The sequence below is a fragment of the Dysidea avara genome, chromosome 3 (assembly GCF_963678975.1).
Source record: "Dysidea avara chromosome 3, odDysAvar1.4, whole genome shotgun sequence".
NCBI lineage: Eukaryota > Metazoa > Porifera > Demospongiae > Dictyoceratida > Dysideidae > Dysidea > Dysidea avara.
Genome location: NC_089274.1, coordinates 11,447,538 through 11,471,959, shown reverse-complemented (window position 1 = coordinate 11,471,959; position 24,422 = coordinate 11,447,538). Strand labels below are relative to the sequence as shown.

The 24,422-nt window shown below is 36.8% G+C and overlaps 2 protein-coding genes and 1 long non-coding RNA gene across 4 annotated transcripts; 1 reads left to right on the top strand and 2 right to left on the bottom strand.

The window, feature by feature from the left end:
* The first annotated feature begins 227 nt into the window (after positions 1 to 227).
* On the top strand, positions 228 to 21,554 carry LOC136249353 (ras-related protein Rab-13-like). 2 transcript variants are annotated; one of them, XM_066041315.1, is made up of 7 exons: positions 228 to 328; positions 3,148 to 3,294; positions 12,306 to 12,366; positions 16,103 to 16,163; positions 18,086 to 18,163; positions 20,391 to 20,543; positions 21,413 to 21,554. In XM_066041315.1, the coding sequence occupies exons 2-7, from the start codon at positions 3,165 to 3,167 to the stop codon at positions 21,464 to 21,466; spliced, it is 537 nt and encodes a 178-aa protein (XP_065897387.1). In that variant the 5' UTR covers positions 228 to 328; positions 3,148 to 3,164; the 3' UTR covers positions 21,467 to 21,554. The 2 variants fall into 2 exon arrangements, with proteins under 2 accessions (XP_065897387.1, XP_065897388.1); XM_066041316.1 differs by having other exon boundaries at positions 246 to 352.
* LOC136251576 (uncharacterized) lies at positions 6,033 to 7,186 on the bottom strand. Its single transcript, XM_066044040.1, has 2 exons — positions 6,859 to 7,186; positions 6,033 to 6,812 (listed from the first exon to the last, which is right to left on the bottom strand). Exons 1-2 carry the CDS (start codon positions 7,051 to 7,053, stop codon positions 6,033 to 6,035), a joined length of 975 nt encoding a protein of 324 aa, XP_065900112.1. The 5' UTR covers positions 7,054 to 7,186.
* A 465-nt stretch (positions 21,555 to 22,019) lies between the features above and the next one.
* Positions 22,020 to 24,417, bottom strand: LOC136251733 (uncharacterized). The gene is made up of 4 exons (XR_010699181.1): positions 24,305 to 24,417; positions 23,385 to 23,440; positions 22,548 to 23,312; positions 22,020 to 22,275 (listed from the first exon to the last, which is right to left on the bottom strand). It is a non-coding gene; the product is annotated as an uncharacterized lncRNA (long non-coding RNA).
* Between the last annotated feature and the right edge of the window lie 5 nt (positions 24,418 to 24,422).

The following is a 24,422-nucleotide window of genomic DNA, read 5'->3' as shown; positions in this document are numbered from 1 at the left end:
ACTGCCGCCGTCAAAAGCCTCAGGTGGGGCAAGATGTAGATGTCAATTCCCCAGTATAGGTGTAAGGGGATCCCCTGGGGTGGGGCTTGGCATTGATAAGTGCATTAAGTGACTGAATGATTAAATGGTGGCTATAGTCAAGCATGGATACAAGGCCTGAAGGCAAACGTTTATTGATTCCTTGCCTTTCTAGAACACTGAATTAGCCTAGTTGCCAAACTGTTTAGCTACTCATAGATATGTGTATGTGTACGAATAAATTCGAAGCCACGCAAGGATTGCTGACTCATGTACTAGCGTCGGCTACTGTAGCTATCTGGAGAAAATTGTGAGTGCACCGCAAAGTTATAATGTAAGGATAAGTGATATGAATTAGTCTAGTTTCTTACAGTCTCAGATCTAGGGGTCAGGGTCATTTTATTAATTACTCACAGTCGAGCTAGCTAAATCTTTATAATCTATGGCTAAATGTATCGTGGCCCGGCAGAGGAATTTAAAATAAACCACTCACGTTTGTGATAAGCTATCCGGTGGTATGTTAATTGAGTAGCCGTTGATAATTAGCTAGGGTGTGTGGCTTCGCCTTATTAAAAGCCAATATGTGGGCCACACCCATAGCAATAAAACGAAGAAGTGTGGTCATAAAAATGCGCTGCACGCGCAAATTGCCATTTTTGTAGAGGATACCGTAAAGCGGGTTTTTCTACGAGACCTAACATTTGCTAACCAGCCAAGTAGCTAGCTAGTAGTCTTCAGCAAAATTTCTGCGATTGCAAAATGCGAGCAAGCTTACTGTAAACATATGCATCATGTGATTATCATTAATGGTGGCATGTGCCAACACTTTTACAATAGAAAGTAAGATATGGGGCTACCATGTGTATGAGGTATGCAGCTGGAAATTTTTTTGGGGAATGTTTTGAAATTCTTTACAATTCAAGGAAATTTGGACAAGTACCGGTGAGGAATTGTACTGCAAGTGCGAAGGCGGTAACGTCCATGATTCCTTTGCTGTGGCCATGTGCAAAGAGGGTACTATTGTTGGACATGTCCCACGGACAGTTTTAGCAGCTTGCTATGTGTTTTTTAAGCATGGACATTAATATGCTCTAATAAACAGTCATTATTTCTGGAGTGTCATTTTTTCTGTGCCTGCATGAAATAAGAATTTAATGTGGCACAATTATTCTGCACTTAAAGATCACGTGACTGTTATACAAATTGCACAGGAGCTACTCATATGTAGTCTATTATGTTTCAAAATTTGCCTATTGTGCATTTTGTAATTTTTTCGCCTATTATGCTTGTTTTATGCTTTTCAGAAATGCAGTATGCTTTTATTTTGTGTGTTTTTTCTTTGTGCAGAGAAGTTCTTCATATAATAATTATAGATTGTAAATGGACTACATCATACAAATAATACAGTAGCCATAGCTTGACAAGGGGATGTGCTCTAGAGTTAATAGGCACATTAGAGCAGGGGTCTGGGGGATTTCTATAGGCATTTTATTGTCTAATATCTTTGTATGCAAATAATTATATGTATAAATATATATATATATAATTATAGTATGCGTGGTTTCTGAATGATTCAGATTCATCTTCTCAGTTGTTAAATGGTTCTCATTCTCTCTGTTACTCATGATGACTGTTCTATTAGAATGTTTGACTGTTCTATTAGAGAATCTTGATCTTTTTGAAATATTTCCTGGTTTGATATTAACCTCATGCAGTCTCACTGCAGACTTTACCATTTTCAATGTCCAGAGATTCACTAGCTATCTGCCGGACTCAACACTAACTTTTGTTTACCATCCAAAAAAAGTTAGCCCTTGACTTTGTGACTGTTATAGCAGAAGTTATACTTATTGCGGCAGAAATTTTCCCATTATGCTGCTAATTATATGCTCCATTATACCAGCCAGACATGGGTCAAGCCTTAAGCACTTGTTTTGAAGTGCTTACTAGTATTTGTTACTGTGCAGCATTTGTGTGCTTGTGCTGGTACTTAATTACTTATATTTAAAAGTGCTTATAAGCAATCAAGCTGCCAGCTCAAAAGTCTTTGATTCAATGAGCTTCTCATGTAACAGCGAAAAGGTGCTATCACACACAGCCCAGCAGACATGGTATTTTACTCTTTGTTGCTATGGGTTTCTTGCATTATAAGGTATAAGGATTATTAAGGGCAACAACCATTTTCCATTGTGCTGAAGACAGAATGGCAGAGAAGAAGCTACGTACCTTCTGTATCACTTTGATTTACCAGATTGTTTGGATGGGATTGTCCAAACAATCTGTCAAGATGTCCCAGTTGTCCCATCTTTAGACAGTAAATTTTAAGTAATTATATCAAGCACTTTTATAGCGCTTCACTTTGTACTTGAAGCTTTTTACTTAATAGCAGCATTTGTACTTGTGCTTGTACTTAAGCATTTTTACAGGTACTTGAAAAGTACTTCAAGCCCTTTACCTAAGTGCTTGACCCATGTCTGAATTACCAACATTATGCTGTATGCTTTTTATCCTCTATTATTCCAAAAATTATGCCGGCATAATCGACACAAGCCTATTGCCATAAAAATAACCACTCCACATACTTAATGCTTCAGACAGCTAGCTACCTATCTAGACGTTTTCTCAAGCCAGTAGAACATAGAGGACTACTTGACTAGCTGCTGAACCGGTTTGTACTTCTATTAAATCTTGTACAGTTAGTCACTCCATCATGTGCTCATTGCAATGAATTGTCCATTGTTGTGTTAAAACTTGTACAGAAGTACCATGAACTACGCAAATAAATAAATTGATATATGGATGAGTTACTTATGGTGTACATAACAAATAAATGTGAAGTAGCTAGTATCACTGCTATCTGTAAAAAGTGGAATCAGTACAGCCCTAATATATACCCCTTATCCTCAGTCATCGGAAATTTCCCTTATTTTGGATTTGGGATGTATGTAAGTGCAATACACCTCATAGCCATGGTTTAGGTACATTCAGTATAAATGTTTTTGTTGTTTTACCTGCTTTACCAGACCGCTGGAGGGCATATAGTCATCTGTAGTTCTTGTTAAGATGTTATGCTACTATTATACAATTACTTATCATTATGTGTTGTCATACAAATACTATTATATGTAGGATCTACCACTTGTGATATGGCTGTTGCACCTGCTTATGACTATTTACTAAAGCTGCTACTTGCTGGTGATGCTAAGACTGGTAAAACATGTCTCCTGATAAGATTTACAGAGGATGTTTTTCATTCAATTTATATATCTACTATTGGTAAGCAACTTTGGCCTTTTTACTCTCACTTGGGATAGTTTGTAGAAAAGAGATAAATCTGCATATCGGTATGCCAGTATCTTGTTAAGGTACAAATTATTTTACTACAAACGCAAAGATCACATTATAACAAGTTGCTGAAAGTAAACTTTTTATTGTTGGTGATACATAGATTTTAGTGATGTTTCTATACCAATAAAGTAAATAACAGAGGAAGATAATGTGAAAGGCACAGTGCTTTATGCAAGCAGCCAGTAAAACTGTTGTACTTATAATCAATACAATTACTTTGCAGCCATTTCTACTGCATGCACCAAACTAGTCTTACATACAGTAAATGATGTTCAGACTATCACACTGGTAGCTCCATACACAGCTAGATCAGACATGTACAATTGAAGAGTAGTCAAAGAACTAGCTAAGTATAAACCTTGTATAAACAACATGATACAGCATTGTAATTTTTCAAGGAATTAAGATTTAATGCAAGGGCATGGTTTTCAGTTAGTCAGTTGCGTGTATGTCATAAGAATAATTGTATTTATATTGATATTGACTTTCGCTTGTAGACCATTCTTGATATCACGCGAACATTGAATCATCCACAATGTCACAAGTATCAGGGATTTTAAGGGATCATAGTAAAAAGTTGGAGCTACAGATATACTAGTTAACATTTAATCCCTAACTCAGTCTATACCCATGACTAAATTAGGGATTAAATGTTCACTACTATATTTGCAGGTGTAGGTGACCTCCCTTGTTTCCCAACTTTTTTCTGTGATCCCTAATTGAACCTAAAATTCCTAATTTTTCCTTATACTTGTTTGTTTACTTTTTTGCAACATTAGGCCACTTCAACTAAATGTTTTGTTTCTCAGGCCAAATTCAGCCCAAGTACAGAGTCGTAGGTCGGTAAAATTAAAATAGAAAATATTAATTTTTGCCAGCTGAAGAGTACATCATGATTGCTTTATCACTTGTGAGTAGGGGTGTACCGATATAAGAATACTAAACCGATCCGATATGAGATAAATGCGTTTAAAAATGATATGATACCGATCCGATATACCGGTATAACAAAGTGTAACACATTAAGAATGGAGTTACCAAATATGGGATGTCTTGAAGACTGACTTATAATCACTGGTTAAGCTTGTTTAACCAGGGTGGTGTGGCCTCTATTAACAACTGAGGCACCCACAATTGGCCAAAAATATTTTAATACGTACATGCTCCAGATTACACTCCGCATTTCAATGGCTTGTAAAGTAGTGCTTGGCGGTATTGAAATTTGAATACACGGTATTAGTAACAGGAAAATATCGCGGTATATCAATATATAGTTATTATTATATATTATATATTATAATGTGCAGAACCTCAAAAAGAGTGTGTGGCACAACATTACAAGTGGGTGAGTTGTGGGGAAGGGGGGTGTGACATATTACAAAACAGTTCGTACATACAGTCATGTTATTATAAGTGTTCTTTTGAAGTGATCTAGAGTTGGAGAGTTAGCTTGTTATTGTAACTATTACATCATTTCTTGGGCCTAGTACAGGGATTTGCGAAGTTCTTGCAAATCCGTAATTTAAAACGTACGCACATGTGCATTACTTTACAGTTGAATTATTGGCGCGAACACTGGTCTTTGTACGCGAATCGAGAATGGCATCTTGTGAAAGTAAACGATCGCATGCATATAGTGAAGACTTACGATGGCGAATCGTTTGGCAGAAAGAAGCACTGGGATATGGTGATGCAGTAATCGCACAGAATTTAAACATTGATCAATCTACTGTTCGTAGGATTTTACAACGATTTCTCAGCACTGGAACTGTAAGCAAACTTCAATATCCAACAGATAGAGCTTCTAGAAAGCTAACAAATCCCGCTCAGTTACTTATATTGCATCTTGCAATGGGAAGGCCAGGAATCAAATTACAAGAAATACAGGAGGAACTATTCAATTCATTGTCAGTGAACATTCACATTTCAAACATATGTAGATTCTTGCAAAAGAGTGGATTTACAAGACAGAAGCTGAGGATCACTGCTACACAAAGGGATGATTTTTTGAGGCAACAGTATATGTCAGAGGTGTCCATTTACAGCCCTGAAATGCTGATTTTTCTTGATGAGACTGGAACTGATCGAAGAAATACATTACGGCGCTATGGCTACAGCATGAGAGGAAAGCCAATTGTGAGTCATCAGCTTTTGATCAGAGGAGATCACCTATCTGGCATAGCTTTTATGTCTGTGAATGGTTTATTAGATGTGAAGGTTGTGCGAGGTGTAACCAATGGGGATGTCTTTTATAGTTTTGTTGAAAAACACCTTTTACCTTGCTTATTGCCTTATGATGGAAAAAATCCACACAGTGTGGTAATAATGGATAACTGTTCCATTCATCATCTAAGTAGTATAGTCAAGATGATTGAAGAAGTTGGTGCAATTGTGCACTTCCTTCCACCATATTCTCCTGACTTTATGCCAATAGAATTGGCATTTTCTAAAGTGAAAACTTTGATGAAAGTAGATGAGCAAACAAGCATGGATGTGGAGACTGCTTTGTTAGCAGCTTTTGCAACTATCACACCGCAAGATTGTCAAAACTGGATTTCTGAAAGTGGACTGTATAATTATAGATAAGTAATAGTTGTACATGTACATGATAACGCCAAAAATTATTTATGTAGTTGAAATGTTTTCTATATACACAGATCAAATGCTTATAGTTTCCTTAACGATGACAAAATACAAGTCTTTTGTTCTGAATACTCACTTTCATTGAGTATTCCATCTTCAAATAAACTTTGAAGATATCGTAGCTGCTTTAGGTTTTTCATCCGTAGCTGAACAGTTTTACCAGGAGATACACCCATCACAGTAGGAGTAGGCTCACGATGCACTTCACTGGAACTCGCATCAGGTGCTCCAAATGTTTTCACAAGAGTAGCTGCTGCTCCTGTAATAGAATCTGCAAGTGACTCTTTACGTGGCTTTTTAACACTGGCTCCAAAAGCAGGAACATCTGGTGGTTTGTCCATGTCATCGTGTATGCCTGAACACACCATTCTTGACCATAGTCTCAGCTGTGGCACAGTGTACTTTTCGTTATGTTTAGACTTGAGATCCGCAAATACATTATCTACCTGGTCTTCTCTTTCTTGTTTCTGTTGACCTGCTGCTTCCAAACCTCTCTTTCGACTGCCACGGTTATCTTCTATGCACCTACCCTCACACCATAGAATTATTTCACCACCTAGTTTGTATTTGGAATACATCAGGCTCAAATCATCTACGTTAAACAGTGACATCTGGTGTCTACCATCAATGTAGCCAACATTGAACTTCACAGAATCTGGTACCTGATCATCGAATTCATCTATCATGCTCACTCGAATGGCAGTGACCGTCGAAAATCGAGAGTGGTGTCGGTGAAGCTGGCGCAATATGAAATCACTCTTTTTGTTGGGATTTATTATCCTAACTTTATAAGTATAAGGCACCTGAAAAAGGGTGATTACATGAGTTACTTTACCTGAACAGTCTTACCTTGTCACCGGCTACAGAGCCTCGTACTGAGTCACGGTTATTAGTAATTGGAACCCCGAGTGGAGTAGCGGCCATGGGAATAACACTGGCCTGGGAACCGGATGATGAAGATGAGCTCGAAGATGAGTGTAACACTTGTACCGTTACTGATGGTGCCGAAGATACACGTTGTTGGTTATTAGTACACTGATTCATCACTGATGCTTTCACTGGCACACGCACAAGCAGTTGGCCGCCTTTACTGTTAGTTCGCGCCAATAATTCAACTGTAAAGTAATGCGCATGTGCGTACGTTTTAAATTACGGATTTGCAAGAACTTCGCAAATCCCTGTATGAAGTAGTATGCATCCCAAAAAACAAAAAATATAGTTCAGTACAAGTAGGCATGTGTTGTAATGTGAGAACCTCAAGTTATGTTTAGGGTGTGTCTGCTAAACCATCAACAAATTGGGTAATTAAACACCAAAGGCTAGCTGGGTTAAAAGCAATCCTATACTGGTATTCATCGATATACCGGTATTTTGATATATTGGTTATCAAAGGATGTCACGATATGATAATTGGTTATGATAATTTATCACGATAAACGGTATTACCAGTATATCGCAGAGCACTATTGTAAGGATGGCTGCTGTTTTTTATTTCATCTTGTAGTTGCTACCCAGGCTAAACCCTATGATTATTTGTTGTATGATTAATAAGTATTGTAGCAGTAAAACAATAGACAAATATGTGCACTTATATGGCTTCGCATAGTGTGGTACTTTCAAGCAAGAAAGAACCACTTTTTTCCAGCCTTGTTCACTGAGAAATGTAGTTTAATCAGTGCACAATGTCCTCAGATAGTTTAGTTGTATATCGGTATAATTGTATTGGTTGTTAGCAGTGATTTCGGCTTCCAAAGATATTATAGATTTTTTTATATCAGTCACCGATACGATATGTATTGGTATTTCGGTACAGCTCTACTTGTGAATAGGCAGCTATATGGTTAGATATTGAGTATTACTTACTTTTATACTTAAAGGTAACTTTACGACCTCTTTGTGGCATTTTTTGCTGCTTGCGACTGGTGAACCTGCGCACACTGCATCAAAAGAAAGGATGGCGCCAGAGCATATCAAAACTTGCTATTGGGAATTGTAAACTGAAGTGGTCAAAATAGAATTTTACATAACATCAAATTTTGCTATTAGTTCTTATGAATTGTGTATTATATTTTTTTAAAAAGCCAATTTAAAAAGTGAAGTAGGGATCTATGCAATAAAAAGTAGTGAAACAAGAGATGAATGATGGTATTACAGCATAGCTCAGTGGGAAAGTCCCTACTTTGGCATTGAACAAAATAATTGTTATATAATCTGTTTGTGTTCACCTAAGCCCTCGTTTCTTGTTAACAACTCTTGTTATGTGGGGCAGCTGCCAAAACATTTAGTAGCGCTGTGAAGCCCTGTAAATGCCAGAACTGTTAATCAAAAAAACGCTTTGATACAAGCAAAAACATATGAGTTATGAGGCTTTAAAAGTATCCCATACATTTAGTATGGACGATTCAGGTGTGCAAACATGTTTACAACATGAAAACATGCTTGTTCCAGTACAAAATCATTGGGAGTGAACACATGTTTATCTCTTTGATATTGGCGAGGGCTCAGGTGAACGCATACAACTATAGCTAATGTGCCAAAGTAGGGACTTTCCCACTGAGTTATGCTGTAATACCATCATTCATCTCTTGTTTCACTATTTTTTATTGCATAGATCCCTACTTCACTTTTTAAATTGACATTTTTAAAAAGTACTAGTTTGTGTACTTTTTGTTGTAGCTATAGCTCTAGTGTAACTTGTGACTGCTCTATTAGAATATTGTACAATGGTATTAGAGCGAATGTTGTATTAGAGTATCTCAAGCCAAGGGGTGTGTAGCTAGCTAGACCAATAAGGGGTGAGGTTATCTTGTTTACTGTTATAGATGGTGTGGCCTCCGTATACACTATCGTGATTAGTCCCCCTAGAGTCATTATTTGATGGGTGTGGTCGCAAACCTATCACGAACAGGATCCCAATATCTAGCTAGTATACCTCTTATAGTATCGCTGGGACTGAAGTGCTTCTGAAATCCAGCTCTGGAATAATTCTGTAGCACCTAAGAAAGTGTTATTACGGAATAGTAACGCCTCAATATGGTATCAATGCTTGGAATAAGAAGAAAACCAACCTGATTGAAGATAAAAGGAAATACAAGACACAGAGGGAACACACTTGTCGGAACCCCAAAAGGCCATCCCACTGGTGAGTCTGTTATTGTGGCATAAAATGGTGGCTGTGTGCTGCTTTGTTTGACCTCTAGGCTTGCCACTGTGGTCAGTGAGTGAGGCAGATGAAATTTCAAGTTTTGGCGATATTTTTAAAATTCTATGTCTGGTCACCGGTAAGTGTTTTCTTGTTTTTAATGCTGTATTTCATGTTAGACAGACTAATATTATTGCGCAAAGGCGATTTTTGTCATGTAATATGCCTCCAGTGTTGGGCAAGTTACTTTGTAAAAGTAACTAGTTACATATTACATATTACTTGCAACTGAACTATTTAGTTACAGTTACATATTACCCATAAAATAAAGTAACTATAATATTATTACATATTATATTACTTTGTGGCCACAGCCTTAAGCTGTCACATGTGAAACTACTACTTTATCACGTGACATGATTGCGTTGTTGGACAATGTGCAAATCTTGGTTATAAGTAAGAAGCTGGTGAATAAGCTTCATTCAGTTGGCTTCGTTACTTCGTTTTGGCTAGACGTTACTCAGAGGATAACTAACGAGATTAGTAACTTCGTTACTTGTAGTAATATTATTACGTAACATTGGACTCGTTACAGTAACTATAGTACGTTCACGTTGAGCTGAATCCTCAAAAACATTTAATAACTCATGGATGCAATTACACACGATCTTGAAATTTGGCTCATTTGTAGTACTGCTTGATCCGCTAAAAATATTTCAAAATCTTTTTGTTCAAATGTTTGACATAATATTTACGGCCAATCATAATTTTCACAATACATTTCCTATGGGGAAGCCATATAAGTACAGTGTCCATTACAGCCCTTTCCCGAACTTGTAATGGAGCCAAACCGTACGTGTCTGTTGTTGACACCTTTGCTGTTACCAATAATCATCTGGTTAGCTGAAATGCTAACTCTGTTGAGAAAAAATCCACTTATAACTTTTAGCTGTTTTTCAGGATTCAGCTCAACGTGAACATACTATATATGACTTAGATAACGCGTTACATTTGTAAGTAAAATAACTTGAGTTATATTACCCGTTTTTATAGCGTATTCCGGTATATTACTTAGTTACCACAAAAGTAATAATATTACGTAACACGTTAATTATGTAACGCGTTACTCCTAACACTGTACGCCTCTAGGATGATTTTTAAAAGGCGGTATTTGAGATGGCGCACATCACTTTTGTAGTGATCCCTATAAACAACTAAAAATTAACTCCATGTAATTTTGGTAGTCTTAGCTTAGTCAAACCAAAAACCTTGTTGACAGTTATCATTTCTTGCCCTAGGTAAAATGCATGCATGTTGTACTAAATACAAAAAATGCAATAAATCAAATATTAGCACCCACAATCTCTACAAGACATTATGCAAAAAATTAAGGCCCTTGAATTGCTCTACACAATTCCGTTCGGAGTAATGCTTTAGTGTTACAATAGTAACATTTATTTACTATTGATTACAACATAATATGTGCCCCCCCATGCAATTTATATTGAAGAATATAATTACAGTACCCGGGTGGGAAAATCCCCAAAAAGCAAGCTGTTACCCTCAACTGAATTCACTAAACTTGGTATCATTCTACGTGTCAACACTTGCTAATTAAGAATCCACCTGAAGTAAGTGCCTAACCAGTTATTATAATTATTGAGTTACATTGCAAAACATACGAAAAAACAGGTTTTTCCTGCTGTTTTATTATGTATCTGAATGTGTAAGGCTCTATCCTGCCTTTTCTCTTCGTCACTTCACAAACTCCTATATATCACTCAATTCGCTGGTGATCAACGATTCTGCTGAGCTATACCAGATCTCTGTAAATTAAAGAATGTAGAAGGTATGGTGCAATTTTGAATAGATGGTGTCATTTTCGCGTATATTTTATGTTACAGATTTTTATAATGTATGGTAAAGTTAACAAACGTTTTGATATGGATAAAGTTTTCATCTGAACGTTCACCCTGGTTATCAATAACTGACTCAAAAATGGAGTGTCCATTATGCTTTGCTTTCAGCTATGTTCAGTCCATTATACAGCACTACAAATGAAGAACAGTAGGAATAGCACCTCTACAGTCAATCCATTTACGACGAATAATACGGATAATTCCTGTTAACAAATGTTGGGAAGCCATGCATTGTGCTACTGCAAATCTGACACCTTGGGCTGTCAGCAAAATGAAATGGGACACAAAGGAGGACAAAGGTAAGTCTATGATGCATGCATTGTACGTACTTGGTATGCCAAATGGCATGTCTTGGGATGGAGCAATGTTGAACAGTGAAAAAATCAAGCCCGAAGCCTTAGCCGTTATAGAGTTTCACTTGCCTGAAGGAATCAGGCAGGCAGGCGGGTGGGCGGGCAATAAAAAATTCCATTGAATAATTTTTTAAAAAGTTCATAACAATGTAATGGAGGTATTTAGGATTGTACTGTAGGCACTTTTGGGCTTGGTTATACCTAACAAGGCTCTACTTTGAAGCTGGATTTTGGGTGATATTTTTGGTCAGAAAAACTCAAATCTCTGTGATCCCTAATATACAGTACTACTGTACTGTATGATAAGTAAGAGCTACTTACAAAGAGCACCTATGTATTTAGGTTAACGTGTGTGCAGATATATCAACCATACTCACAGTTGTTTTTTTTTTATAATTATTTTAGTTGGTACAGCCAAATTGATTTATCATTATATAGCTTGGGTGACAGAAGCCATATATTTTCATCGTGTTATCTCTAAAAATAGTTTAGGTATATGTTACTGATTTCAACTATTGTATAATAGAAATCCCATCTGTGAGTTGATCTTTTGGATTTAATCAACTAGAAAATGTTCACAAATGTGCAGTATTACTGTTTTCAAACAATAAAACATTCAGGAACTGAGTTTTTGTGCAGGAATTTCCTGTTATACAGCATTAAACCTTGTACGATTGACTTCAAACCCTACTCCAATTATTTTCTATTATAGGCAGTGCTACAACTAGGTAGGTCACCGGACTATAGCTGATATGCCCTATATACATGTGGAATATCTGTTTTTTGATCTTCCCTTGCAGAAGTGCATTTTTCCATTTCTGATATACGTAATACATTGTACTGCATTGTACACTTTTGTGTTAACTGCTTTGATGTTTATAGGTATTGATTTTAAGGTTAGAACTATTGAAGTTGATGAGAAAAGAGTGAAACTGCAAATATGGTGAGTGTTAATATATTACACATACCCTTTGTATATTACATCAGGCCTTTGTGCATATTCTGTTAAGCACATTAGCTACCATTGTCATTGTCATTAAGTTATCTACTTAGTGTATGGCTTTATGGCATGCCACACCTTACATCACTATCATACAGTACAGTGCATGGTACTGTATCTGCCTCACTGACCACAGTCGCAAAGCTAGAGGCCAAACGAAGCAGCGTACGGTCACCATTTTACGCCACAATAACATGCACACTCACCAGTGGGATGTGTCTTTTTGGGTTCCGACAAGTGCAGGCCCTCTGCACCTTGTCTTTTCTTTTATCTTCAATCAGGCTGCTTGTCTTCTTCTTCATTCAATAAAATCATATCAAGGCATTAATTTTCCGTTCAACGCTTTCTTTCAGCAGCATATTTAGATGCCACAGAATTATTTCAGAGCTGGATTTCAGAAGTGCTTCAGTCCCGGTGCTACTATAAGGGGTACACTTGCTAGATATCTACAACTTCACAATTGGGATCCAGTTCGCGATAGGTTTGCGACCACGCCCACCAAATAAAGATCTAGGTGGACTAATAGCGAAAGAGTACGGAGATCCGAACTCTTAACAATCTAACTATTTACTTAATAATCAAGATCACCTCACTCCTTATTGGTCTAGCTAGCTGCACACCCCTTGGCTGACTTGAGATATACTCTAATACAATGGTCACTCTAATACACCTTTTGCTATTGATTTTCAACATGACAATGCTGCATCTGTAATGGCAATGATTCCATTGACACAGGATTGGGCAGAGTTCACCTCTCTGCCCACAGTTTGAGCGTGATGAATTTCTTTTTCTTTTATTTATTGAAATGCTGTATTGTAAACTTGTTGTCATGTATATGTGTGTATGTACTCTAAGCTCTCTAATACAACAGTCATGTATGATAGAACAGTTACAAGTTACATTGTTCTGGTAGCTAGACATAGCTATTTTTATAAGAAAAAGAAGCCAGCACAATTAGCTACATTAATGTTCTAAAGGAGACAGGTGCATGCCCCTCAGCAACAGCAAGGTCGACAGCTGGAGGTACACAGGGATGCTTGGATCTAGAATGCGATCCCCTGATATACATTACTGAAGAATGCAGCAAGGAGAACCCCAAACTACAGCAAAGCCTGCCCATAACCACTGAATATGGGGAACTACACTTCTCACTGAGCAAATGGGCAAGATGTTTATAAGTGATGATATATGCCTTCCCCATACCTACAGATGTGGAAAATACAAGTGGACTAATACAAGTTACATTGTAGCTCGCTGTGCCACAACAAAAAACTAAACAAACTAGTATTTAAAAAAAATTTAAATATGATTTTACAGAAATAGGGATCTATCCAATAAAAAGTAGCGAAACAAACCCCCTACTTTAGCACATTAGCTATTATTATTTTGTTCAATGCCAAAGTAGGGACCTCCCACTGAGCTATGCTGTAACACCATCATTCATCTCTTGTTTCACTTCTTTTTATTGCAATGATCCCTACTTTTCATTTTAAATAACATTGTTTTAAAATACTAGTATCGTAATTGTAAATACACCATAGTAATACGTATATAATGGAATTACTGTACTGCATATGTTGTGTGGCATCAAAATAAACTGAGTGTTTACAGAATAGGAAGCTGAGTACAAAATTATTGTTTTTGGCCTTTCCACTTCTAAATACTATTTCTATTGTACATTTGTTGTTCACTATACATTCAAGGACAATACCTATATTTAATAATACTGAGGTATTTTAACAATATACTGAATAAAGGTTTTTGGCAATACCGTAGAGCCCTATTTCTGAAAGGGGTATTGACTAGATTCCAGTCTCACAATATCATCATGGTATCTTGGCAGCATTGATTAAGTACAAGTACACAGAAAATTTTGGAATTTTCAACTAGAGTAGGACCATAGCATATCGATAAAAAGTACTGAAACAAGCTGGAGTAGTGCACAATATTAAATCACAGTAAAACAATAAGAAGTGTTATATCCCTACTGTGCATTTCCATTATGGTAACACTTCTTATCGTTTTACTTTGATTTAATATCACGCACTACTCCAGCTTGTTTCAGTACTTTTTATCGATGTGCTATGGTCCCTACTCTAGTTGTAAATTCCAAATTTTTATGTGTACTTGTTTGTTAACTTCTTTTATAAATAATCATTATGACTGGTGAACCCACGCTTACTGCATCTGAAATGGTTCCGCGCGCCCCAATTATCTGAAAAGTGAAGTACCTGTTATCAGCTATGTTCAACCTGTTACACAGCATTTCGAATCAAGAGCTGTTTGAAAAGCACCTCTGCAATCCATGCATACCGAAAGAAAGAAATGATACCATGCTCCCCAGTTATAGCAATTATCGTCTGAAAAGTGAAGTATCCATTACGTTTCTTTGTTGGCTATGTTCAATCCGTTACACAGCAGTACGAATCAAGAACTGTTCATAAAGCACCTCTGCAATCAAAATAGCCTCTATGAAAAAATACAGACGATTTCCATTACGAAGGGAAGCCATCACGTGCTACCACCAAATCGACACTTTTCGCTGTCAGTGAAAATGAATGGGACACAAAGGAGGACAGTGGTAAGTCCATGAAGAATGCATTGTACTTACTGCGGTATGCCAAAAGGCACCTCTCGGGCTGAAGCGACGTCGAACAGTGAAAAAATCAAGCCCAAAGCCTTAGCCGTTATCGAGTAGTTGTGCTTGTCAGAAGGCATCAGTCAGATACTCAGTCAGTAGAAAATTATGTTAAATAATTCCTTTAAAAAAATTCCATAGCAACTTGTTGAAAGCTTTTGGGTCAATCTGAAAGCTTGTATGGGTTAACCAATACTGCCTCATTGTTGTCAGGGAAAATTGAGGCTGGTTTTTGGGTGATGTTATTTTGTGGGCCACTTCTACTCTTTTGTGGGCCACTTCTACTCTTTTGTGGTCCCTACTACACAGTGCGATATGATAACCAATCCCAAAAGTGTCTTCAGTTTGATATGAAATGCTTCCAATAAGTTGCTACAATTTTTAAAATTTTATTCAAAGGAATTCTCTGCTGCCTGATTGACTTACTAATACCTTCAGATCAATATAATGGGTAGAGCTATGGGCTTGATTTTTTCACTGTTAGACATACACTAGTATGTACAATATAAAAAAAATTGCCATGAAAATAAGGGCCACCCAATAAAAGCTTAGCATTTCACATGCTTGACAAATATTTTTAAACCAGGTGTGTGCCAACTTTGGCCGGCTGTGTTTTGGCTGGCTGTGGGTGCAAGACTGTTTCCTGAAATTGTTTTACATAAAACGTGTGTGTGTTTGTATGTAGCTATGTGCTGTTTGTACTTATCAAATTTGAAGTGAATTGAAAGAACACGTGTGAGTTATGGCAGTTTTTGTAAAGTGTGTGAAAAGAATTAGAAGATGAAAGAGATGAAAGAGATGTTTAACTTGTCAGCTAATTTATTTGGTATTGGATCGATTATGTAGAGCTAATATCTTTCACTACAAGTTGCCTTTGTTGATGGTTACATCAGCAACATTAGTGTTAGTACATTAGTAACATTACTACACTTGTAACTTTATGCTTATCCCTGTTAACAAGCTTATGCATACATTATTTAGGTAAATATATGTACAACAATGTGTATAGAGTGCATATTCTTCATGTATTGCTGTACATAGGGACACGGATGGTCAGGAAAGATTTCGTGAAATATCACAAGCATACTATAGAGGAGCAATGGTAAGTGATGATACTGAGAACACAGGGGTAGATCTAGGGTCTGGCAAGGGAAGGGCACACCTATGCATGCAGACAAATAATATGTTAGTTGGTAAGTTTACTACTGTTAGTACTGTAGCTACTGTATAGTGTTAACTATATGTACAGTAAGCTTTTCCAATGTCGATATTGCATCTCAGTGGTTTAAATGGGGTGTATGCATCTGTGCCAATAAAGATCTTGTTGGGTAGTTACCAATGCAATTTGAAACACATGATTATTGTGTTGACTGTACTATTAGAGTTATTGATTGCTATATTAGAGTATATCGATCGATGGTCTATGAAGTTATTATTATTACTAGGACTACGTCTAATACAACCAAGTACATGTACCAATGTGACAACCTAATACCAGGCTAAGGAATATACAGTGTATAACTACCATACTGTTCAAGAACATACGTATCAATACCTAGTATGAAACTGACTGCTATATTAAAAGTAATTGACTGCTCTATTAGAGTATATTGATCTGTGCTAGATTGCAAGCTGGACACACAGAGCTTAGCTTTTGTAAACAGTATTGGACTAACTTTAGGATGAAGAGCCAGACTGTTACTAGCAATTATGTAAGTGTGTGTTTGTTACACAGTTAAGTGACTGCTCTATTAGAGTATCTTGATTGTACATGTGCTTTACATAATGCAACAGACTTACTTCCACCCTTCTTACAACATTATCTTGCAAGCACCCTCTGTCCAATGCCTGACCAGCAGGCAAAACACTGGTGGTATTAAGCCACCTTACTCTCTAGATTAACACCTGTTCCGAAAATGCACCACATAATTTTATTTTTATTTATTTTTCATAATGTGCTAAACTGTTCTAATCATGACAAATAGAATTTTGATTGGAATTGTTGTACCATTTCAATCATTGGCAGAAACGCACCCGATTATTATGTTTGTGCCTTTGTTTACTGGCAATCTGACCCCCAGATTTTGCAAGTTTATAGGCTTTGTAGGCCTTGTAGTTTTCTCAAACATTAATTTTTATTTATGATATAATTTCAACCACATTTCTTATTATTCTTATTACTTGGTTGTATGTTTTAATTACTTTTGTGGTTGTAAGTCAGGTAGGATGCCTCTACTCTTCCCTACCTAATGAAGCTACCATCATTTTTACAGTTTCTCTGTACATGATTTTGTATAGACATTCCCATGCATGGAGAACACTCCCTGTAACATGAAAGTATAGTGGAAGGGGATGTTAGCCCCATGCTGGATCTCCCATTGATAATACATGTGTATACAAAATACATACAGTATGTCATTGTATCTGCGTTTGCTTGTGTGTATCATACTATCAAGAGTATATTATAATGGGGAGGGAGAGTGTCGAACTGCACTATAGGCTGTGAAAAATGAGCCCGTAAAGTAACCTGCGTATACCTTCGTTTTTTCTTGCAAACCTGACTGCTGTTGATTGCTCAGATTTATCACATTAAAAGCTTTGACGAGTGTTCCGCATGGCTGAAATTCCATCTAGACGTGTCACGTTTGCTAGTAGAACTGTCAAGGTGGGGGATGGTGACCATGATGAACTCTCGAATGAAATTTTGAGTGTAATGAAACCTCGTTGTTTGCTTTCCACATTAGCTGCTTGTATCTTTCTCTTTGTATGGTGAGTTCTGCACGATGTGCCTTACTTTTCTCAAGTATATACATGGTTCTTTCACTCAGTAATTACATACACAAAGTGCACCCACTGTGCTTATAATTAGCCACCAATCAACAAAAACCACTGAGTTGTTTGAATGATGTCATAGGACTTTATGGACTCATTTTTCACAGTGTATAACACAGTTCAACACCCATTATGCATATACTCTTGATACTATGTAGCTGCATAAGTTATTATAAGCTTATATTTCTACAGGGTGCTATATTTGTTTATGACATTACTAATGAAGACTCTTTCAAAGTGGTTGATCAAATGTTAAGTGTATTTAAAGAGGTCAGTATTATAGATGCATAATAATTGTAACGTGGGCATAAGGGATTTGCCTGATACGTATACCCAAATCCCAAGGGCTGCATTACAGCTAATATGTAACACTTCTGTAGCAGGCTATTACTCCCACAGCTGGCTGTGGGCATGTGCCTAACTTACACTGTTACATGGTCTGTGTATTATTTAATGTCCCCCTTAGTTCTAATCCATCAACGTAAGCAAATAACTTAGGTAGTATATACAGTACGTAACACTCAAATGCAACATCTTTTTGCTAGAATGCAAGTGATTAAAAAACTCGTTAATCAAAGGGTGTGGCACCTGTTTCACTTGCGAATATTCATCCCAAATGAAACAGAATGAATGCTCATGAGTGAAACGAGTGCTACATCCTTTAACTAGTGAGGTTTTTCAATCACTTACACCCTCACGAGATGACATTGCAGTTGAGCGGTCGTACTGTAGGTACCGTTACTATAAAGAGTGCTGAAGTACGTCAAGACAAAGCTGACAAACAATGAAGATCATCACCTAATGTGTGGTTATACTGTATGTTACTTGTCTATATTTTTGGCAGGAAAGAACACAAACTTTTGTAATCCATACTATTCTGTCCTAAATGATACAGTGATTTTTATCAGCAGCAAGTAGAAGAAAATTAGGAATTTTGAAGTTGGATTAGGGATCAAAGAAAAAAGGGAAAAAAGGGAATAACTAAAAAGTAGTGAAACAAGAAAGGTTGCCTATATACTAGATCCCCAATTCAGACCATGGACTGAATTAGGAATTAAATGCCCACTACAGTGAACCTCTCTGTTACAGACATTTTGGGATCCATAATTTTTGGTCAATTTTGGCTGTAATATAAAGATTTTCCTCTTTCAGAGGTAAAAAATGTATTAACCAGATCTGTTTGGATCAAAATTTTCATCGATATTATGGAGGTTTTTTCTATTGTGTCCTTGATTCAGGGAGTTTGTTAAGAGACACTGTATAGTATATCTGCAGGTATAGGTTCTTGTTTCACAATGTTCCCTTTTTTACTACCTTTTTTTCTTTGATCCCTAATCCAATTTTAAGATTCATATTTTTACTAATATATTTATGACTAGTGAACCATGCATACTTTAAGAGTGATGCCAGGCATGTCAGTGTGTTAAGTTTGGGGCTGAACGCTTGCCCCAACTATAAATTATTACTGAAAAGCGAGGTGTCATTATGCTCGGTTTCAGCTACAGTATGTTCATCCTGTTACACACTTTTACGATTGAAGAATGATATGAGACATAGGTGGATCTAGGAGACACTGTCTATCAAGAAGTTTTAGTGCACAACAGTGCTTAAGAAATTTATAAAAATTGTAAATTGATGTATTAGAATTGTGACTGTTCTATTAAAGTAGTGACTGCTCTATTGGAGTATCTCGATCTTTACACAAAAATTCAAAATTTATTTGCCTCACTTTCTTTACAGTGTGTATAGCTATAGCGTACATTTATAACTGTTGTCTTCTAATTGCCCATTGGCTTTCTATACTTCTGAATACAGTGTGAATCCATGATTCTAGTTTCTGGTATCAATATAGTACTGTAGGTCCAAGGGGGGCAAGAAAAGGACCAGGGGGGCACAGCACCCATTGCCCCCCCCCCCCAGATCCGCCTATGATATGAGAAGGACCTCTGCAATCAATCCAGTCAAAACAGAAAATTTGGATGGTTCCGATTACAAACATAGGGAAGCCATCATGTGGTGCTATCGCGAATTAACATCAGTAAAGATAAACGGGACACAAAGGAGGACACTGGTAAGTCCATGAAGCATTCATTGTACATACTGTGGTACGCCAAAGGCACCAGTCAGGCTGAAGTGATGTCTAACAGTGGAAAAAATCAGGCTCATATCCTTATCAGTTGTTGAGTTATGCTTGTCTGAAGGCATCAGGCAATTATTTAGTTAGTCAGTCAGTAGAAAATTGTGCTAATTGAAATTTTTTTAAAATTAGTAGCAACTTATTGGAAGAACATTTGGCCACTCTGTAGATACTTTTGGGCTTGTTTATACCTCACCAATACTGCCAAGATGCCATGAAGGTACTGTGAGGCTGGTTTTGGGGTGATATTTTTAGCCAGCAAAGCCCAAACCTTCATGACCCCTATTAATTTATCAGATAGTTGACTGTTACATTTTTCATCATTACAAGTTGTGTGAGGCACTATAATTGTCTTTGCAGGAAAATCCACATGCAGTAGGAATGGTTGTTGGTAACAAATGTGACCTTGAAAATGCTCGTGCTGTCAGCTCAGAACAAGGACAATCGTTTGCTGGTGAACGTGGTTGTTTATTTATAGAAACTAGTGCCAAAGATGACGTGAATGTGGAAAAAGTAAGTAAATTAATATTGTGCTAGCCATGTGTGTTGCTGGTTTCCATCTCGCTGTGGCAAACAAGTTTGTAGGAGTGTAAATTAACAATCTTACTTAACTCAATCAATCTCATAGTGTAAGTTTTTGCTGTCAGTGTTTATGCTCAAGTGTCTATAATACGTCTACAATTGGTTGTCATCGACCTTCCAAAACTGTGCTATGACATCATTTTACCCGTGATAGTGAGCTATGGACCGGTTATCCCTGTTCCCATTCACTTAAGGGCATGACCAGACCACTATAGGATAAGCGCAGGGGCTACTAAAATGCTCATTTAGTTACAGAGCACTGAGAATGTGATGCCATGAGCATTTATAAATCGAAACAGCCATATGGCAGTTGTGGCAGTGAGAGGGTTAATTAAACTTCTTAATCAAATTAATGTAAAATTGTGTAACTCACTTGTAAGTTTGGGAGATGAATATAGTTATATTGTGTGAACCAATGATGATTTCTAATGATTGCTGTAACTATGTAACTAGTAGGCGAAACAGGTAACAAGAACTTATGGGCTAACTTTAAAAGCATACTGTGCATGACAAAAAATAAATTTCTTTTTTTTTTTAAATTTTTAAAGAAAATTAATATTACATAATAAATAAAACATTTGGAAAAAAAGGTCAGCAGTCAAGCTGTAGCTCTCCTTCAGCAACAGCCAGGGACGCATCATTTTCCAGCTCTGGGTGTCCAGCTGAAGAGCTAAATTTCATCATTGGTATGGTTCAGTCTGTATGTTTCCATATCTGACTGTGCTTGGGTTACAACTTTTCAATTAAATAAATAACTGAATTGAATATAGCACATGTATTACTGCTTTCTTATAATGTAGATGGTAGTGGACCTTGTAGAAGCGATTTTGTCAAGAAGAGAAGGTGGCGAATAATAATTGTATGATTGGACATAACTGTACATAATATTGTTTGTTTTGATATTTCGTGGAAATGTATATGTGACCAAATTTAGTAAAATCATCCACTCTGGACAGACGAGCAAGTAGCTGAATGTGTGATGTATGTTTGTTTTGTGAGATTTCAGTCTATTTCCTGCCTCTGACAGGCTGTTTTGTGGTCTGGTGCCTTCAGTTACCATTCTCATCCATTTTGTAGTCTATCTCTTGCCCGCCCCACCACCCCCCATCCTCCACCCCTTTTTGAGGACTTGTGATACAGCAACACTGGTGAAAAAACCTATCTAAAATGGCGGGAAACTCTACAGGGATTACCTTGGCCACTAGCTGCTCTTAAAGGTTGTGAATTGCTCCATCTTTGCTGAAAAATCCAAACATGTAGCTGCCAAGGCTGGTGAGAGTAACAAAGCTTTAAATTATTAAAATACGTTTTTCTCTGAATCAAAAATGCACCCATAAGGGTGATTTTCCAAAATTCAGTCACGTATTAACAAAGTAATTAAAGTTATAAGAAAAATAGTCTGTTATATCTAGTTCCAGTACAGAATATTTGATTTGTTTACGGCATGGTACATACATGTACATACAACAGCAAATAGATTATATGATTTGTTAGCTCTATGGTATACAGTAGCTATTACAACATTTGAGTTACTTGATTAAACACGTGTTGATATGAACCAAATTGATGCAGGAATTCCAACAACAAAGCTAATAACAATTCCTGCAGCGGCCATCATAATTAATGGACGTGGATCTCTACCCTCAGATGCTTCTCGATAAGCCTGAATAAACACAATGTAACAATTAATGCAAGCATGGTATAGCCATGGACAGTATCTAGTTACTCTCTGTGGGCAGGATAGTACTACTAATCATGAATTCTAAATTAGGATCTTATGTATCAGATCCCTTTGTTGCTTAGTATGGTGTCACCGTATTGGCAACATCAGTTCTGCATAGATACACATATCACAAATTATTGCTTGTAATTATACATAGCTATAACATGTATACTTTATAGCTACAGTATATTTACTTGTGTGTATTTGCTTACCCGAGCAGTCATCATACAGGCACACAATGCCAAAGGTCAGCAAAAGCAGCACGCCAGACATGAGCACACAAAGAGTGCATTTATTGTGTTTGTATGCTTATCCAAATATTGTGTATTCCGATGTACCATTCTAGTTGGCTATAAATAGATACATGAACATAAAACAGTAATATATGACATGTCATAATTGTACAGACCCTTAACTTATGCTTGCATTATGCCTGTACAAAATGGACAACTTTCACTGTGATTTAGCATATATGAAAAGGTTGTTTTTTTTGTGTGTCAGGATCAACATGAACAGTAATGCCCATAAGCCAAATAAGTATCTATGCTATGTCTACATATTATAGGCATCCTCATATTAAATTAATGCAAAGTGGAAGTGTGGTTTCAATACACATATATGTGGGTATTCCAAAAGTCCTTGAATTCATTAGGAAACTGAATACCATTGAGTGTGCTATTTTGTGGCAGCTTAGCTACACATTTCAAAGTGAACTTTCAATTAAATTAACATTGCTATGTGACTATATGGTCACTGGTATACCTGAGTCACTACAACTGCAATTATATTGGTCTGACCATGTGTACCATTCAGTGGGCGTGGTTCTGCTAGAGGATAAAGGTAATTATTTGTGGCATTTATTGTTGGAGCAGTATCAATTGCAGCTTGATAACCAGGTGGCGCTTCAATTTTACCACTATCTGCTATAGGTAAGACTGTAGTATTAACAGGGTTGACATCAGCATGACAGTCTGCACCTAGGACGTATGAGAAAGGAATGAAATAAAGTGTGCAGGTTGAAATGATAATTAACTATACCATGGTTATACCTTGATCATTGTCATTATCGGATAATAGTGCAACTTTATCATCCAAATCTGTCATCCTATAGAGATAGACTATATGCCATAGTTATATACTTTAACATTGTCCTTAATTTAATCATCCCTTCATGATACTGTGCGCATTTATCATACACGTTTCACAGTAGCTATACATGACTGATCAATATAAGAATAATGTGGCGTCTCCAGTATCTCCCCTACTATACACTCATAAAGCAATTAATAAATTTAATACAGTGTATGTACAGTTATGCAGTTGCCAACAAGGGTAGATGCTAACTTATAAGAACTCCTTCTTTCCTTTTACAATAAAATTATGGAACCAACTAGATGATCATATTATCCAAGCTCCATCTCTTGATTTATTTAATAATTATATAAATTTGTAAATAAGTAGCTAGCTACATATGTACGAATATACTCATGATTGAGTTTGTACATTAACAAATATATACAATGCAAACATGCATGCAGTTTGTGTATTGCACAATAATCCTGTTGCTTCATATATAATTATATATTAAAAGTGTAGCTGGTACCAGGTACGACCTCCTGGATGATGCAACATGGTATACATTTATGGGGTTATTTCCATAGTTACCTTAGTTTGCATTGCTATTCATTGTGCACGGTTTCTGTGTACAAAGTTGATGTGTATCACGGAATCGCGGCTCATGCATGATTCTACGGGCCATATTCAGTAATACAGTATCTATGGCTCATGCCATGCCAATTGCCTGGATCAGGAACTTGCTAGCTAGGTTAAATCATATTATGCTAGCACTATATGCTATCTAACCTAGCTAGCTTATAGAGGCTAAGTAGTTAAAGCATTATAACGCCCCTGTGATCTAGTTACATAAGTTACATGATAGATATGACTATAGCTAGCTATATCGACTTACTTTATTCTACGGCTACTGATTTAGCTATAGGCCTTCTTCTGCAAGTGACACCCAAATAACTCTAAGCGGCAACCCTGCCAAAGTGAACTACTAAGAACTGGTTTATTATATTTTTTTC

Bases quoted from the DNA above. Each gene is read 5' to 3' on its own strand.
- LOC136249353 (XM_066041315.1), top strand. From the start codon at position 3,165: ATGGCTGTTGCACCTGCTTATGACTATTTACTAAAGCTGCTACTTGCT. The intron at 3,295-12,305 runs GTAAGCAACTTT...TGATGTTTATAG, and splicing joins AATTTATATATCTACTATTG to GTATTGATTTTAAGGTTAGA. The intron at 20,544-21,412 runs GTAAGTAAATTA...CTTATAATGTAG, and splicing joins ATGACGTGAATGTGGAAAAA to ATGGTAGTGGACCTTGTAGA.
- LOC136251576 (XM_066044040.1), bottom strand. From the start codon at position 7,053: ATGAATCAGTGTACTAATAACCAACAACGTGTATCTTCGGCACCATCA. The intron at 6,813-6,858 runs GTAAGACTGTTC...ACCCTTTTTCAG, and splicing joins GCTCTGTAGCCGGTGACAAG to GTGCCTTATACTTATAAAGT.